The sequence below is a fragment of the Rhipicephalus microplus genome, chromosome 7 (genome assembly GCF_043290135.1).
Source record: "Rhipicephalus microplus isolate Deutch F79 chromosome 7, USDA_Rmic, whole genome shotgun sequence".
NCBI lineage: Eukaryota > Metazoa > Arthropoda > Arachnida > Ixodida > Ixodidae > Rhipicephalus > Rhipicephalus microplus.
In genome coordinates this window covers 19,562,766-19,576,908 of record NC_134706.1, presented here as the reverse complement: position 1 = coordinate 19,576,908, position 14,143 = coordinate 19,562,766, and the positions used below count along the sequence as shown (strand labels likewise).

The 14,143-nt window shown below is 44.9% G+C and overlaps 1 protein-coding gene across 2 annotated transcripts in view; it reads left to right on the top strand.

Moving 5' to 3' along the window:
• Nucleotides 1-14,143, top strand: part of PGAP1 (GPI inositol-deacylase) — a 50,152-nt gene that overhangs the window by 20,631 nt on the left and 15,378 nt on the right. For both annotated transcript variants that reach the window (XM_075868796.1, XM_037430419.2), the window contains exons 9-16: nt 470-646; nt 1,248-1,319; nt 1,399-1,466; nt 2,140-2,293; nt 4,184-4,391; nt 5,793-5,862; nt 7,761-7,920; nt 11,801-11,894. In XM_075868796.1, the coding sequence (XP_075724911.1) occupies nt 470-646; nt 1,248-1,319; nt 1,399-1,466; nt 2,140-2,293; nt 4,184-4,391; nt 5,793-5,862; nt 7,761-7,920; nt 11,801-11,894 (1,003 nt within the window). The remainder of the gene's footprint in view (nt 1-469; nt 647-1,247; nt 1,320-1,398; nt 1,467-2,139; nt 2,294-4,183; nt 4,392-5,792; nt 5,863-7,760; nt 7,921-11,800; nt 11,895-14,143) is intronic.

Genomic DNA, 14,143 nt, shown 5'->3' with positions numbered 1-14,143 from the left:
TGAAAGTCCCTTATTAGGAAGTTCTAGCTTCAAACATTCTCAGACAAAGTTCGTTATCACTCACAGATTTTTGTGGCAGCATTGTAAGCGAAAAAAAATCAACGTTGCCGAGCATACAGAAATGCTCTCCTCCCAGGTTGCGGCCCTTAAAGGTTAGGGCCTTTGAAGGTTACGGCCGTGAAAGGTCACAGCCCTCAAAGGTTACAGCTCTTAAAGGATACAGCTTTTATAAATTAAAAGCCCTTAAAGGTTACGGCCCTTAAAAATTATGCCCCTTGAAGGTTACAGACCTTAGGGGTTACGGCTCTCATATGTTACAATTCTCAAAGGTTGCGGTCCTCGGAGGTTACGGACCTTGAAGGTGATTACGGCTCTTCCAGTAATCGCCTGCTCGCTGTTTACTGAGATCGCACAAGTGTGCTGCAACCGGCATTAATTTCCTCTCTTCATTTGTAACCCTGCAAAACAGGTCAGGCTGACCAAAGATCGAGAGCGCATCAAGGCGGTGGTGGACTTCCACTTTGTCAAGCGACCGTATGGGAAGCAGCTTCCAGAGGAACCTCCCAGTAGTCAGCCCATCTACTTCGGCTCCAGCGGCGAGTGGTCAGACCACATCGAACGCTCCTGGCGCGTTCACAAGCAGAAGGTGGGTTGAGCGACATCCTCTTTGGAGAAGTAAATAAGTCTATATTTATAAACTTTGCTCTTGAAAACATAATGTCGTTCATTCCAACATCATAGCTTTAATAAGAGAGGACAAAATCATGGTCAAAGTTTCTTTTTAAAAATTTGCACCGACAACTCTGCACATGGTGTCATAGGTTTCAAAGTCATTTTGGCGACAGTGGCCCAACAAAATCTCCTCAAACTTGGTAGGTTAGTCTACATCCCATTCAGAGGACAACAACCCGATTAAGTGCTATGTATGCCATAGTAAATGCTGTCTAAATTTATGATGTCATGGTAATCAGTTTTGGAATTAAAAGGAGGTGTCCACACTCACATTCTGTTTTTTGCATGTGTTCTCTCTTAAATAAAGTTCGACTCGCATGTTGACAGGAGCCTTGACGACAGTGTTTTCTGACCTTGTTCAGAAAGTATTGTCAGACTACTTTAATCATTTAACACATAATTGATTGATTTATTGATGAAATAATTGGTTGTCTAATTTAAGAGGCAGGTGATTGTTTTATTGCTCAGTTGAGAGACAGGTGAAGTTTATGTGCGTGTGTGTGATTGTCCTGCAGGTGCTGGTGTCCCGTTGGCTGGTGATGCCCGTCAGGGAGTCTGACTACGTGGTGCTGCGGGCATCGGGTCTCGTAAGGCACGCAAATGGCCACTAGTTGGCATTTTGTTTCTGCTGACCGCTAGATGCCTTTTCTTCTCGAACTTTTGCAGGGCAACAAGGAGTGGCTGTATGGCTGCACAGCTGTGCATAAGGAAGCTGCATCAGGCAAGCTGCTCTGGTAAGAAATGGTTATCAGATCAGTCAGCAGGAAGTTGTCAGTCAGTTATGGAACAGTCCTATTTGAGGTGAAGCGTTCGTAGTGAAGTCATATTTGTGGGGAAGGATTTGTGGTAAAGTGGTATTTGTGGTGAAATATTACGAAGTGTGTCAAATGACCTCCGGGTGAATTTTCTCTGAATTGTGAAATGGGCCGGGATGCTTCATTTTTTATTGTTATCTGTTCTGTGATGATTAAAGAGACAGGTTAATGCTCGACACTGTGAAGCATTAACCGATTTTCAGGTTAATCTGTGGTGTACTTGTGGCTACTTGTTGACACACTCCTTGATTTTATGGGTACAGTGTTTGGGGAGTTGGTTTTAACTCGTGGTGTAATTAGCCACTAAAACGATTGCATAGTCCTCTGGTTTCTGGTTGTTACGTCGTCTTTTTTGTGCCTTTTATACATTATGATGATGTGTCGACAAACTTGCAGCTGCGTTTGTGGTGCATTTTTAACCAATTTGTTGCTGAATTTATGGCCGACTTGCGAGTTCACGATACATTTGTGATGTAGTGTTAACTATCATTTAGGTGTATCTCAGCGAAGCAATAACTGAATTACAGGGAAGTTTGCAAGGCGTGTAAGCAGATGTTCAGGTGCACTCCTGGCGTTTTTTCTCCCTCCACAGCACGATGGGTGTGAGCCTTTCCCGGGAAGGTGTGACGCTCCCCTTCGAAGGCAGTTACGGCATCGAGCGGCGGGGCTTCACCGCGCCCGGTGCAGAGTTGAGGGCACGTGGCTTCAAGGCCCTAGTGGTGCATGTCCGGCCCACTACGTCCAAGGCAAGCCAGTCCAAGCCTGTTCCCGATTCTCATGCGTCATAGCTCTATGTGATGGCTTGATCGAGTGCTCCTTGTAAGCATAGATGGTTCCATCTGTGCGCAGAAACAGTGGTGACAGGGATATTTTTTTCAGAAATAAGCTCTTCTAATGAGCTGTAGTTTAGGTACAAAGTATTCAAGTGTAGTGCGGTTTGCGGAAAAGCATTCAAAATGGATGAAAATGTGATGGTTCATCTCGGTTTCTTAATGTGCAATACCAAAAGAAAAATGGAAGTACGAAAGTCGTGAAATGCTATACAAATGCTCTTAGTTAATGACGATGCAGCAGGGGCACTGTTTATGTACCTAGCACACCTTAGGCGTGAGAAGGCTGTCGCATTGAACTTGTTTCTGTAACGGAAGCAAAAAAACTTTAACTTGAGGCAGTTGGTAACCCCTTTCATATGGTGTGCGATGTTGTGCACATTTTGTTATAGAACAGAATGCGATGTCACAAGAAAATCAGAGGGAGCACATAGCCAATAGGCAAAGGGGAAGCACCCCGTAAGATTCTTGACGCAATCTTCTTGGGCACTTCTTCTTTGCCTTCGATTATATTAGCATGAATAACACAATATCTGATACAAACTAATAATGCTGTATTTGAATTTGCTTTGAATGTAATTTAAATTATTGAAGAATTCGAATTATTTGAAACGAACGAATAAACGCACACAAGTCCTCGTGTGACACTTTGCAAAGGTGGTTTTATTGCAGTGTGGTGGTGCTAAGCCGTGAAAGCACCAATCTAAGTGCATAATGTTCACATGTAACTGCTCTGTAAAAGTAGTTTCACTACAGTGAAGTGATAGTAAGCCATGAAAACACATAATTAGGGTAAATCTGCACCGCTGCGAAGCCCCACTTCAAAGTTAAATGAGACTGTACTTTCACATCAATTAACTTTCCTAAGTTTAAAAGGTTCTTTAACGGACTCATAGGCTCCAAGCATAGCAAGTTTAAAAGATAACATAGTCTACAGGCTATCACTTGCATTGTACTCAAGTGATAACCACGGTTTCAGAAGTCAAATCCTGCTACTATTCAATGTTTTTTATGGTTTTCTTAAGCAAAATGTGGCATTTGTACAGGCATTGCTTCAGTTTTTAAAAAATGGCGTGTAAATTAATTAGGTCATGACAAATATGCTATTTTTCTTTGTAATACACACACAGACATACGCACACACACATACGCTATTTGAATACGTTTTGAAACTATTCGACCAAAATCACTATTCGCTTCGAATTTGCATTGAACCTAAAATTCACTATCCCCAGTCGCTTACTGCTTGGGGAATTTAATAAATTCAGAAATGTTTTAAAGGAACGAGGAAATATAGAACTAGTATAGCTGAACCAATATTCGAGAGCATTGTTTCTCAGAGCTTGAAATTGAAGAGTTTTTATTATTGTCTTAATGGGTGCTAGGTGATGTCGCAATTATTTACATTAATATCTTGATTGGGCGCTAGGTGACGTCGCGATTTCACAAGACAAGGAGTGGTTGCACTGGTGGCCATTTTCACACTTTATCGGCATGCAATTCGACTAAGCCAGGCACAAAGCTGGCTAACTTGCTTGTTCTGCTCGAGCAATTACATTTCGATCCAATCCAAGTCATCCGGAGACTGTTCTATGTTCCATCAGACAGACAGGTGGCTCCATACATTCTGTGTCCACTCTTGCCTAGCAGATGACAAAATGATTGACAGCGCCAGCTTTTCCAGCTGCTGTTCTCTCGTTTTGGCTGCCAGTCGAGCCTTGACCGATTTTATTCGGTGTGCCAAAACATTTGATCACAAAACGTGTACAACATTGCGCCCTCAATAGGCTGGAAGTGTGACCGCAGGTGATTGTGGTGGGAGAGCGTCTGCGGCCCTCCGAGCGGTGGCGAGACGTCAGGCTACCCCCGTGGTGGGGCTTCTCTGAAGTGCTGTTGACGGTGCCGCTGACCGAGGGTGCGGCCTTCTACAACTTGAGCCTGCACGGCCTGTGGCACCCCTGGCAGGCCTATCGTTTCACTCTGCAGACCAAGGTGTGCCGCACGGGAACTCAAGGTGAGGCTGTTGTTGCCCACGGTTGGCCTGTCTTAACGTTGGATTCCAATGCGGATGTGGAGGGGTCAGTTCACTTAATGAGCATCCAGTTGACTCCGCAAGCCGCCAATTGACCTTGTTGGCGGCCAATCGAATAAGCGAGTGAGCATTCGATTCTTGTGTTAAGCAACACTTTCAAATTCAAGAGTGAGATACATTCTCTGCACTGGAGCGAAGTAAAGATGGCATATCCTTCAAGAGCGGAGTTACATTGATTCCCTGCATGTGGTCATTCGCTTTTGCCATTCGCTCCCACGACCGGCCGCTTATGTCCGGTTGGCACCATTAATCAGCTTGGTGGTGCCGTGAAGTCTCAAAATGCCTTCTGTTGGCATGGAGTAAAGTAGCAAACTGTGCCAGTTGATATTCTCAGTTGTTAGACCGCGCCTGTGCTGTGCACTTTCTTGTGTTTCTTGTGCTTTTGTGCGCTGATCGTGGTGAGTGTTGACATGGAGTCTGCTTCACCGGTACAGGGGTTGTGGTGCTCGGCTGTTCACTCTAAGGTTGTGGGTTTGACCCCTGCTGCAGCAGTTGCTTTTCAGTGGAGGTGGAAGGCTGGAGGCTTGTGTTCTGCATGATGTTCGTGCACTTAAAGATCACCAGACTGTCGAAACTTCCAGAGCCCTTCGCTATGCGATGGCTCATAGGGATACTTTAGTTTTGACCTGTAATACCCTAGATCAGTGGTTCTCAGCCATGGATGTGTCGTTGACCCCTTGTGGACTGGTGGAAGAGATGGGGGATTCCTTGCAGCGGAGGGTAAGAAGGGGGGGTTCATGTAGATAAATGAACAAAACTGGAGCATGAAGCAGGTGCCTTTTATTGCTACCAAAAACATCAAACAAACGTGCCACATCACATCATTTTGGACAGTTCATCAATGCGTGGCACAGTCTCGCGGATCATAAAAATGGCTTCACGGACCCCCTGGAATCCGCGGACCCACATTTGAGAACCACTGCCCTAGATATCATAAGATTACTGTGGTCATAGATGCCCCACCAGGTCTTTCATCCTTGCTAAGAAAACTGCCGACTGCCACGGTGCTCCCGAGCAGATACACCCACAAAAGGAAATGCTTCGAAAAGCTTTCTAGCTGACTCAGCTGATTTTCACGAAGTGACATTTCTGGTTTCTCGGAGTGACCATGCAATGAATCCCTCTCCGACTATCTCTCTGGGATGCTTGACTCCCACGTCATTGCTTTTGTTAGCACTGAGTTCCTCCGAAACAAACAAAAAGCTCGTTCCGACATTCGTCATTGGAATTCCGCGTTACAGTGAAGTAGTTGGTGTTTGTGTGTGCAACTGTGTCGTCACTGATGTGTTTTGTTCTTTCTTTCCCTTTCTCTCTTGCACGAAGGTGACGGCTTCGTCCGGTTCCTGGTCCCCTGGGGCCTGGAGGACTTGTTCTTTCACATCCAGTACCACGTGTATGCAGGCACTGGTCACCTTGTTTTTTTTTTTGCACTGTTTGCATTGTTCATGTTGTTACTTGCACTTACATTGAAACGTTTGTACCACACGGTGCTGCAAATTCTCACGTGCTAGAAAATTATGTTCCGTTTATTAAGAGTTTTGTTTACTGAAAAATATCGGTGTGGATGCTGTGCCCAAACACAAAGCAAAATTACAGACAGTTGTTTCTTTGGAAGGGGTACTGACTCAAACATTTTGTACTATTACTGTATTTTTTTTTTTCAACATCAGATGGGAGACCAAGCCTCCCAAGAGAATAGAAATTGTGCTGGTTGGAGCACATGTGACATGAAATTTTATTTGGAATTTGTTTTTAACAGGTGGTTTAGGTTACCACCGTGTGGTCGCACGGTTCCCACTGTGTGTCGTTACGAGACGATATGAGGTTTTTATTCGTGCCAAGTTTTGTGGCGTTCCCATACCTGCTTGACTCTGCACCTCTGTTGGTGGCACACAAGCGGCCATGTTGGTCTGTTCTGGCTCCTGAGGTCATCACAACCAGCCAGTCACACTTGTATGGGAAGTCCCCAGAACTAAGACTGTAGCGTGACACCACGCTAGTGTCGATGTCAGTAGATTCGCTGAGTGAAAATTTACAATATGAAAATAATGCATCTTCTCTGCATTTATCAAGCTTCACATTTGCTGTTATCCTTCTTCATATATGGGAGATTCGTCTCGCCGAGTAAAGTCGGCTTCACAAATTGGTGCCAGTACCCCTTTGAAAGCTAATTCTGTGTATCGATATTCTATTGTACGAGCGAACAAAACCTGCCATGGTATTGTATTAACACGATTGCAGGTCAACCCCCTCAACATTGGATTTAAAATTTAAACGACGTAACATAGGTTAAGTGACGTAACATAGGTGCACCTACTGTCGTGCAAATACGATACAGTGGCATGTATGGAGTTACGCCACTAATACCAAGAAACTGCCTTTTATTCGTAAATAGAGCAGCCTCATTCCGATGGGGAACATGTATAAATAAGTGCCTGCATTCATAGATTTAAATTTTCTTTTAATAACTCCGCATGGTTAAAAATCAATGCAGAATGCTTCACTACAACTTGCTTCCTAGTCTCAGCTTAGTATGTCAAGTGCCAGAATGCATTTCAAGTCATTGAAATTTTACTTCGTTGCTCCACCTTGGTAGTCTAGCGGCTAAGGTATAACGTCCCAAAACCACCATATGATTATGAGAGACGCCGTAGTGGAGAGCTCTGGAAATTTCGACCACCTGGGGGTTCTTTGATGTGCACCCAAATCTGAGCACACGGGCCTATAGCATTTCCGCCTCTATCGGAAGTGCAGCCGCCGCAGCTGGGATGCTGTCCCGTGACCTGCGGTTCAGCAGCAGAGTACCTTAGCCGCTAGACCACCGCAGCGGGACAAGTTGCGTATGTGAAGAAGATAAAAAAGATTGGAAGAGAACTCAAGTCTTGATGTGCATCAAGTAAATGAGACCTACACTCCTGTGTAGGTCTGATTTAATTATTTCTTTTATTTCAACACATTTCAGCCGTGAAGAGCTATTGCAGAAGTGGGACAGTAGCAAGTTCAGAAAAATTTGTAAAAGAAAACAAGACGCAGTGAACATGAATATACACTCAAACCACATTATCATAAACATGGACATAACGATTTATCCGTTATAACAAAGTAAATGAAAATTAGTCACGAATACAGTGTTACAGATAACAGTTCATAACAAATTTTTGAACGAAATTATTTTGGGAGCGGATGTGAGTTTGGTTTAATGAGGTTTGAGTGTAAACGAATAGCAACATACAATTTGAATTCAGCTAGTGATGAGGATGACACGTAATTTTGTGCTGTCCGCTGTCGTAGGGGTTCGCGCCGCGGCCCGAAGGAGACACCGATGCTCGTGCACGTACAGAGCAACGCGGGCAGGAGTGACGGCCCACCACCACAGCTGCACCTTTACCTGGACCCCGAATGTAGCTACGAGCTTCGTGCGGAGGCCGCCTGGAAGACCAGCCTGGGACAGGTGGGTGCTTGTAAACACCGAAGCTGCACGACAGATGAGCGACTGTTCTTCGTGTAGGGTACGGTCTAACCTTTACGTAGCAAATACGGATGCAGTGATAGGTAATTAATTTTACCCTCGTTAATAGAAAAACCAGCCGACTTAGATGTCTTCTCTGGTTCAGGCAAGTATGTAGATTGCCTAATGGCATCAAACTCTCATGCATTCAGCTATACTTGGCCACGACCCGGTTAATTCGGTCGATGCGCAGAGCTCGCCCGACAAGAAGCACTGTGAATGTCTGACCCAAATTACCGAAAAAGGGCATTCGCAGTCAACCAAAACGAGACAGTGCAGGCAGCATCGCCTTCATCACCAGCACGAACCATATGGAAACAATTGAAAAGCCAGAACGCTGGACCGCTTCACGTCTTTTAATGTTCACCATCGCGTTGTCCGCGAGCCATCGGAAGGTCGCCACGCGCAGTCACGTTATTGGTGACCAAAGGCTTCGGCGGCTACGGAAAACTTCTTTCGTTCTTGTTCTTACGGGGCGCATGTAACGCTGCATGGGCGCTGCTGATGACCACATTGATAGGAACAGTGGTAGTGGCTGCAGCGACGAGCAGTAGTTTCTTTTCGCTGCATGCCATCAGAACTGTTCTTGGTAGCGCATGAATGCGAGCAGCCAGTTGGTGCGTATCCAATGGTAAAAACACCATAGAAGAAAAAAAAAAAAAACGCCAGGCCTGCGCTGAAGGCTCAGCACAGTCACAGCGAAAGCTAGAAGAGCGGCCTTTCAGAGCTTTTTCTGAACACTCCTTGGGTAACTACTGCAAGCACACTTGCTGGATACCCACTAGGGCATTAATAATAAAATTTTTTAGGTAGTAGGTTGGCATTCGCTTGCTATTTTTTGTCATTCTTCTCAGAAGCGTGGTATCCGCTAAACACCTGCAAGGAGTTTTGTGCCACTTGTTCATGCAGTGGCTCAGAATGATGAGGAATTATGGATGAAGTGGGTATGTGCCAAAATTAATAGGGGAGCAAGAACAAGCTTTTGTAATGGGTTGGAGCATTGGACGACCCACTCAATATGCTATTTGCATTGTGCGACTACTGGTTGTCACTCTTTTAAAACGCTTCATAAGCCGTATTAACGCGATTGCTTCCTCAACGTCAAGCTCGCCTAAGGCAATTTTGCCAGCAAGTCACGCACCAGCATGGCTCAGTGGTAGAATACTTGGTTGGCACCCAGCGGACCCGGGTTCGAGCCCCACTGTGTCATTGGTGCTAGGTTTTAAATACGAAGCATTTCTTAGCGAACTTCGACGACTTTGAGCGTATCTATCTATCTATCTATCTATCTATCTATTTATCTATCTATCTATCTATCTATCTATCTATCTATCTATCTATCTATCTATCTATCTATCTAATCTATCTAATCTATCTAATCTATCTAATCTATCTATCTAGCCGCCTAAGACTTGCTCTTCTGGCTGTTTCGATAATGGTATCGATACCAAACTTGGTATGGCATAACATGACCGAAGAACTTATCTGACTAGTCATAACATGAAAATCATGACATCTATGTCATGAATTTCATGATTTACATTTCATGGTGCTCTTGCGGTGGTTTCGTTCAGATGGCAGGTTGCAAAGCTGGTATGGAACGGCATGATTGCATGGTGAACACAAGTGACAGACCATAACATGAAAATGATCACATTCGTGTCGTGTAACAACATGACTACATGCCACGCTCATGATGTGTTCGCGGCCGTTTTACTAGCGTCACATATACCAAATTTGGTATTACAGTACGGGAACGGATGACGAATGTATGTGACGGGTGCAAACATGATAATTATGAGATGCGTGTCATGTAACAACATGACTACATGCCACAGTCAAGGCGCCAATACATTTAGACGTAACGCGGTGCGCATGCTCGCCGGCATTCATTTCAGCGCATTACGCTGGCGTTGCCACACTAGGCGCTGGTCCTGCCATATACATGTACTCGCAGCCGTGCGCCGCGCTTCGTTGCTTTGATGCATGCACGTTTCATCGCATCCGGCATTTTTCTGTCACGAAAAGAGGGAGACGCAGCATTGTCTAGGTAAAGCATTGGCGCGAAATGTCACATTTCGCGCTGGTTGCCTTCGGGCCGCGCCGACAGATCCTGGTCGCACCTGGCGTCAGACTATAAAGTGCTCGTGTTTTGCTAAAGTAGCGTCGCCGTGCCCAGCGTGCGCGCACATCAATGCTACATGGGAGTATATTGGGCCCTTCATGATGCGCTCGCGGCCGTTTTACTAGCTTCACATATTACAAAACTTGGTGTTACGTGATGTCAGTGGATGACGAAAATATTACTGGTGCAAACATGATAATCCTGACAGGCGTGTCATGTAAGAACATGACATCATACCACGCTCATAGCGTGCTCGCGGCCGTTTCGCTAGCTTCACATATACTAAATTTGGTGTCACGTGACGTGATTAGATGACGAAGGTAAACGACACATCCAAACATGATAATCGTGATATGGAAGTCATGTACGGCATCATTTTGCTCCACCTCGTAACTTTATGCTGATTTTAAAGTGACATATCTGCATGTCTCTTTCGTGCTTTGTATATCATTGATTCCCGCTGTACGTGTGATCTGCTATTTTTTTTTTTTTTCTAATTTCAAGCAATATGGTTACTGACACCAGCGGCGGCGGTGGACAACTGCGCGTGACCCGAGTTGTGATCTCGTAACAGCTTTTGCTGTAAAAGGCCATAGAAGTTCTGTGGTTAATGTAGCGCTAACATAGTTTTTGTGCAGGTCTTGGTACAGCTATAAATCCTGTAACTAATGCAGCTGCACTATTATGAAACCTGAGAAAGTGCACAAAGCATAGGCTGCCTATTGATTTCCTTGGCATTCCAAGCTCGCTACTGCTTCGGCAATTTTCATGATTTCTGGGGATGTGGCGCCATCTCTTGCGCGGCACGGGTGCCAGCCGGATGTTTCAGGAGGTTGTTTTATCGTTTTAGGTAAACTATGCTGATTAATTTTTGCCGATTTCTGCAGTTTATATTGCTTCATACCCTGTTAATTTATGACGAACTGGTTTTGAGCATTGTTAGCCTTGTTTTAGGCCCATATTGACCACTGCGTGAACATGCAACATCAGACATTGGATGGACAACAAGGCAGGACCCTAGTGTGCTATGTGCTTAGCACATACAGGTGTGCACAGGATTAGCGCTATAGTGCTAAACTCAGCTACAGCTTATCTTGATGGTGGGGTGAAGGCTACGGAGGCGGGGATTTTGCCCGCTTGTGTTGCTTCGCATGTAGTAGGGCAGCTTGCAGCCGATTTTGGTTTTGCTTGCTCGCGTCGTTAACGCGCGAATAGTATTATGTGCATGAGAACTGTGAATGTAAGAAGAGTTTCGATTATTCTGTGTAGGTTTCAGTGTCATATTAGGAGTATGCTTTTCCTGGAGAACCAACCAGCGTGTTCACATTCCCACACTGACCCACAGTGTCATGGATGCCATGTTGAATTTGCACAGCAATTTCGCTCAAAAGGTGGTGTTGTCAAAAAGAAGGGAGGAAAAGAAATGCATTCTTGCAAAGCGAACGATAACTGTATTTCATTTGCGACTTCCTGCAACTGTTTGGGTCTCGTAATAAATAAAGAAGCATTTACTGCAGCAAGGCCATTTATAACATTATCAATAAGCTTAAGTACTATTTTTGGCATGCAGGAACGCATTTTGATTCTGTAGCTTCCACAGTGTCAACAAGATGTATAGTCGTGTGTACAGTGGGCCTTTTAACCGAATCGCAGTTGGCACGTAAAACGACGGATTGAGACGGTTCTTCTCTGTTGCAGATGATGCGACGGCACATAACCATGGTGCCTTCATACTGCATCGCCATCACGTTGGCCCTGCTGGCCGAGCAATTGTTTTCCACGCATATGTCAGGTAGGCCAACTCGTGTTGGTTGCCTTCGACGACATCAAAATACGCACGCAGCTGTTATTTGGTTTTACTTCAGGATGCTGCTTAATGTCAAGGTACAGCACGTGGACATACTTTTCGTGCCTAGTATCATTACCTTATCTTGTTACGAGATCATGCCTGTGATAAGTATTATTGGATTTCTGTTGTGCCGATTCTTAGCGTCAATATTAACAGTATGGTGTCATCGTCAGAGTATGCTTACATGTTGATGCCTGTGGTGAGCGTCATAGCTTCGTTGACATGCTGATTCCTTGAGTTACTATCACAGTGTGTTGAAGAGCCAGCTAATAGGCTCTGGCTTTTTTTTTTAGCCTCCTAACAAATTTACCAATGTGTCTCAAAGGCTGTGGCAATCGCATTTTGCGAACACCGCAGCAGTGCATGTCGCACAAAAGCTTCATCCTGAAAGACAATTCCCCCGCTCCTCGCCTGCGCTTGCCCAATCCTCTTTGCATGTGAAGTGACGTAATGTTGTCTACGGGCAACTTTACGTAGCACTGACTCTGGCAATTGGTCCTGTGCATTGCGAAACGGCGCCTTAGCTTAGGGTTGGTGCGGCCTTGGCTGCCCTGTTGTTGAACATATTTGTTTACATCTCCAGTGCCTTGTGCCTCTCTCACAGCGCTGCCTCACAAAGTAGGCCTGAAGCGCTCACTCTAAGACCATTACGGTCTTACCCAGATCTGCACATAGTTCATGTGATATGCCGAGATGTCTATCCCGATGATACACTCAAACTTCATTATGATGAAGTTGCGTATTACACGAAAATAAGTGCTCTATACTTATAAGTTATTACAATGGTATATTCCTAACAGTGTATCGATTGCAAGACTGCTCTTCATTTACATCGTTATGGCCGGGATTTCGTTATATCCGTCTCCTTTATATCGAGGTTTGGAGTGCACGGGAAACCGATGCAAACTCACTATGGCTATACTTGGACACATGCTCTGAGAGTGCATCACTACATATAACGATGCTAACCTCAGTGCTACCTCTGCAAGGTGGGGTGTCGTCTTGCGTAGTTCCAGCGTAGCTGACCGGAAATGGGCCATCCAGCAAGCTCGCGATGGGGCTGTCAGGCTAGGCCACTCAGTCTCAACTTGGGAGCCCTAAGCGCACTCGTGCTCTCCTTGCATGACATTCATGAAGTTATTTCATTTACTTTCATTCCTTACTGCGCCACTCTCACATGAGTGGCACATATCGTTGGCTGCGCTTTGACATAGCCGAAACAGGCATAATCACGACTATAGGCTGTATCTACCCCTTTCCACGGCAGAGAAGGGTGGGAAGGTCGAAAGAGAAATTGAAACCAGTTGAAGCAGGTCGTTTTAGGGACGGAGCTCCTTACAGGAGCCCTCACACCAAATTTGGAAACTCAAGATGCTTGTGTCGTTTGAGAGTCCTGCATCAGGGCACATATCTAATCGGTTATTGGTGACGAGCGTTGCCTATGGGATATTTCAGTTTTGTTTTAAAGCCAGTGTGCCTGTTCGTACAAGTATTGAGGTTCAGTAGACCTTTTCTGTGTTTTTACGTAGGTAGGGGGCACCCTTGTGACGTTGCAGAGATCAAGCAAGTATTGTTGGTGTCGGGGAACATTTGCGGGGCGCGCACATTACCCCGACTGCACCCGGCAATGACTGTTGTTCATCGCCCCTCTCACTCTGTTGTCAGGCTGCTCTCTTGCAACTGCTTACGCCTGGAATGCTTTTCTTTTTATCTGAGAGGGACATCAAAGCACCCACATTGTTTCATTCTTCACAACATGCGGGTCCCCCTATTTTAAAACGGCGCATCCAGTGTCACTGAAGCTTAAGCACACAGTCTCAGGTGCTGTCCCATGCGGGGTGCCAGTTTATTATGGTATTTAGAGGGTAGTTTCTAACTGATGCAAAATTGTTCTAAATTAAGGACTCTTGACATAAATTATACGATGCATTAGAGCATTTATGAATCAATTTTGGCATTACCATAGGCAAAGCTACAAATCTCTGTAAAAAAGTCATAAATTTGGGTATTACGTCGTTCTTGCGACTGTTCGTAGATGACTGCCTGGTGTACTAAAATATATCTTGCGATGAAGATGCGACAGCATTACAGAGAGACTTGAACAGAATATCAGAATATATGATTTGTGTAAATAGTGGAACATGTGTTTAAATTCGAAAAAGTGCATCCATATATGTTTTAATAGAAATAAA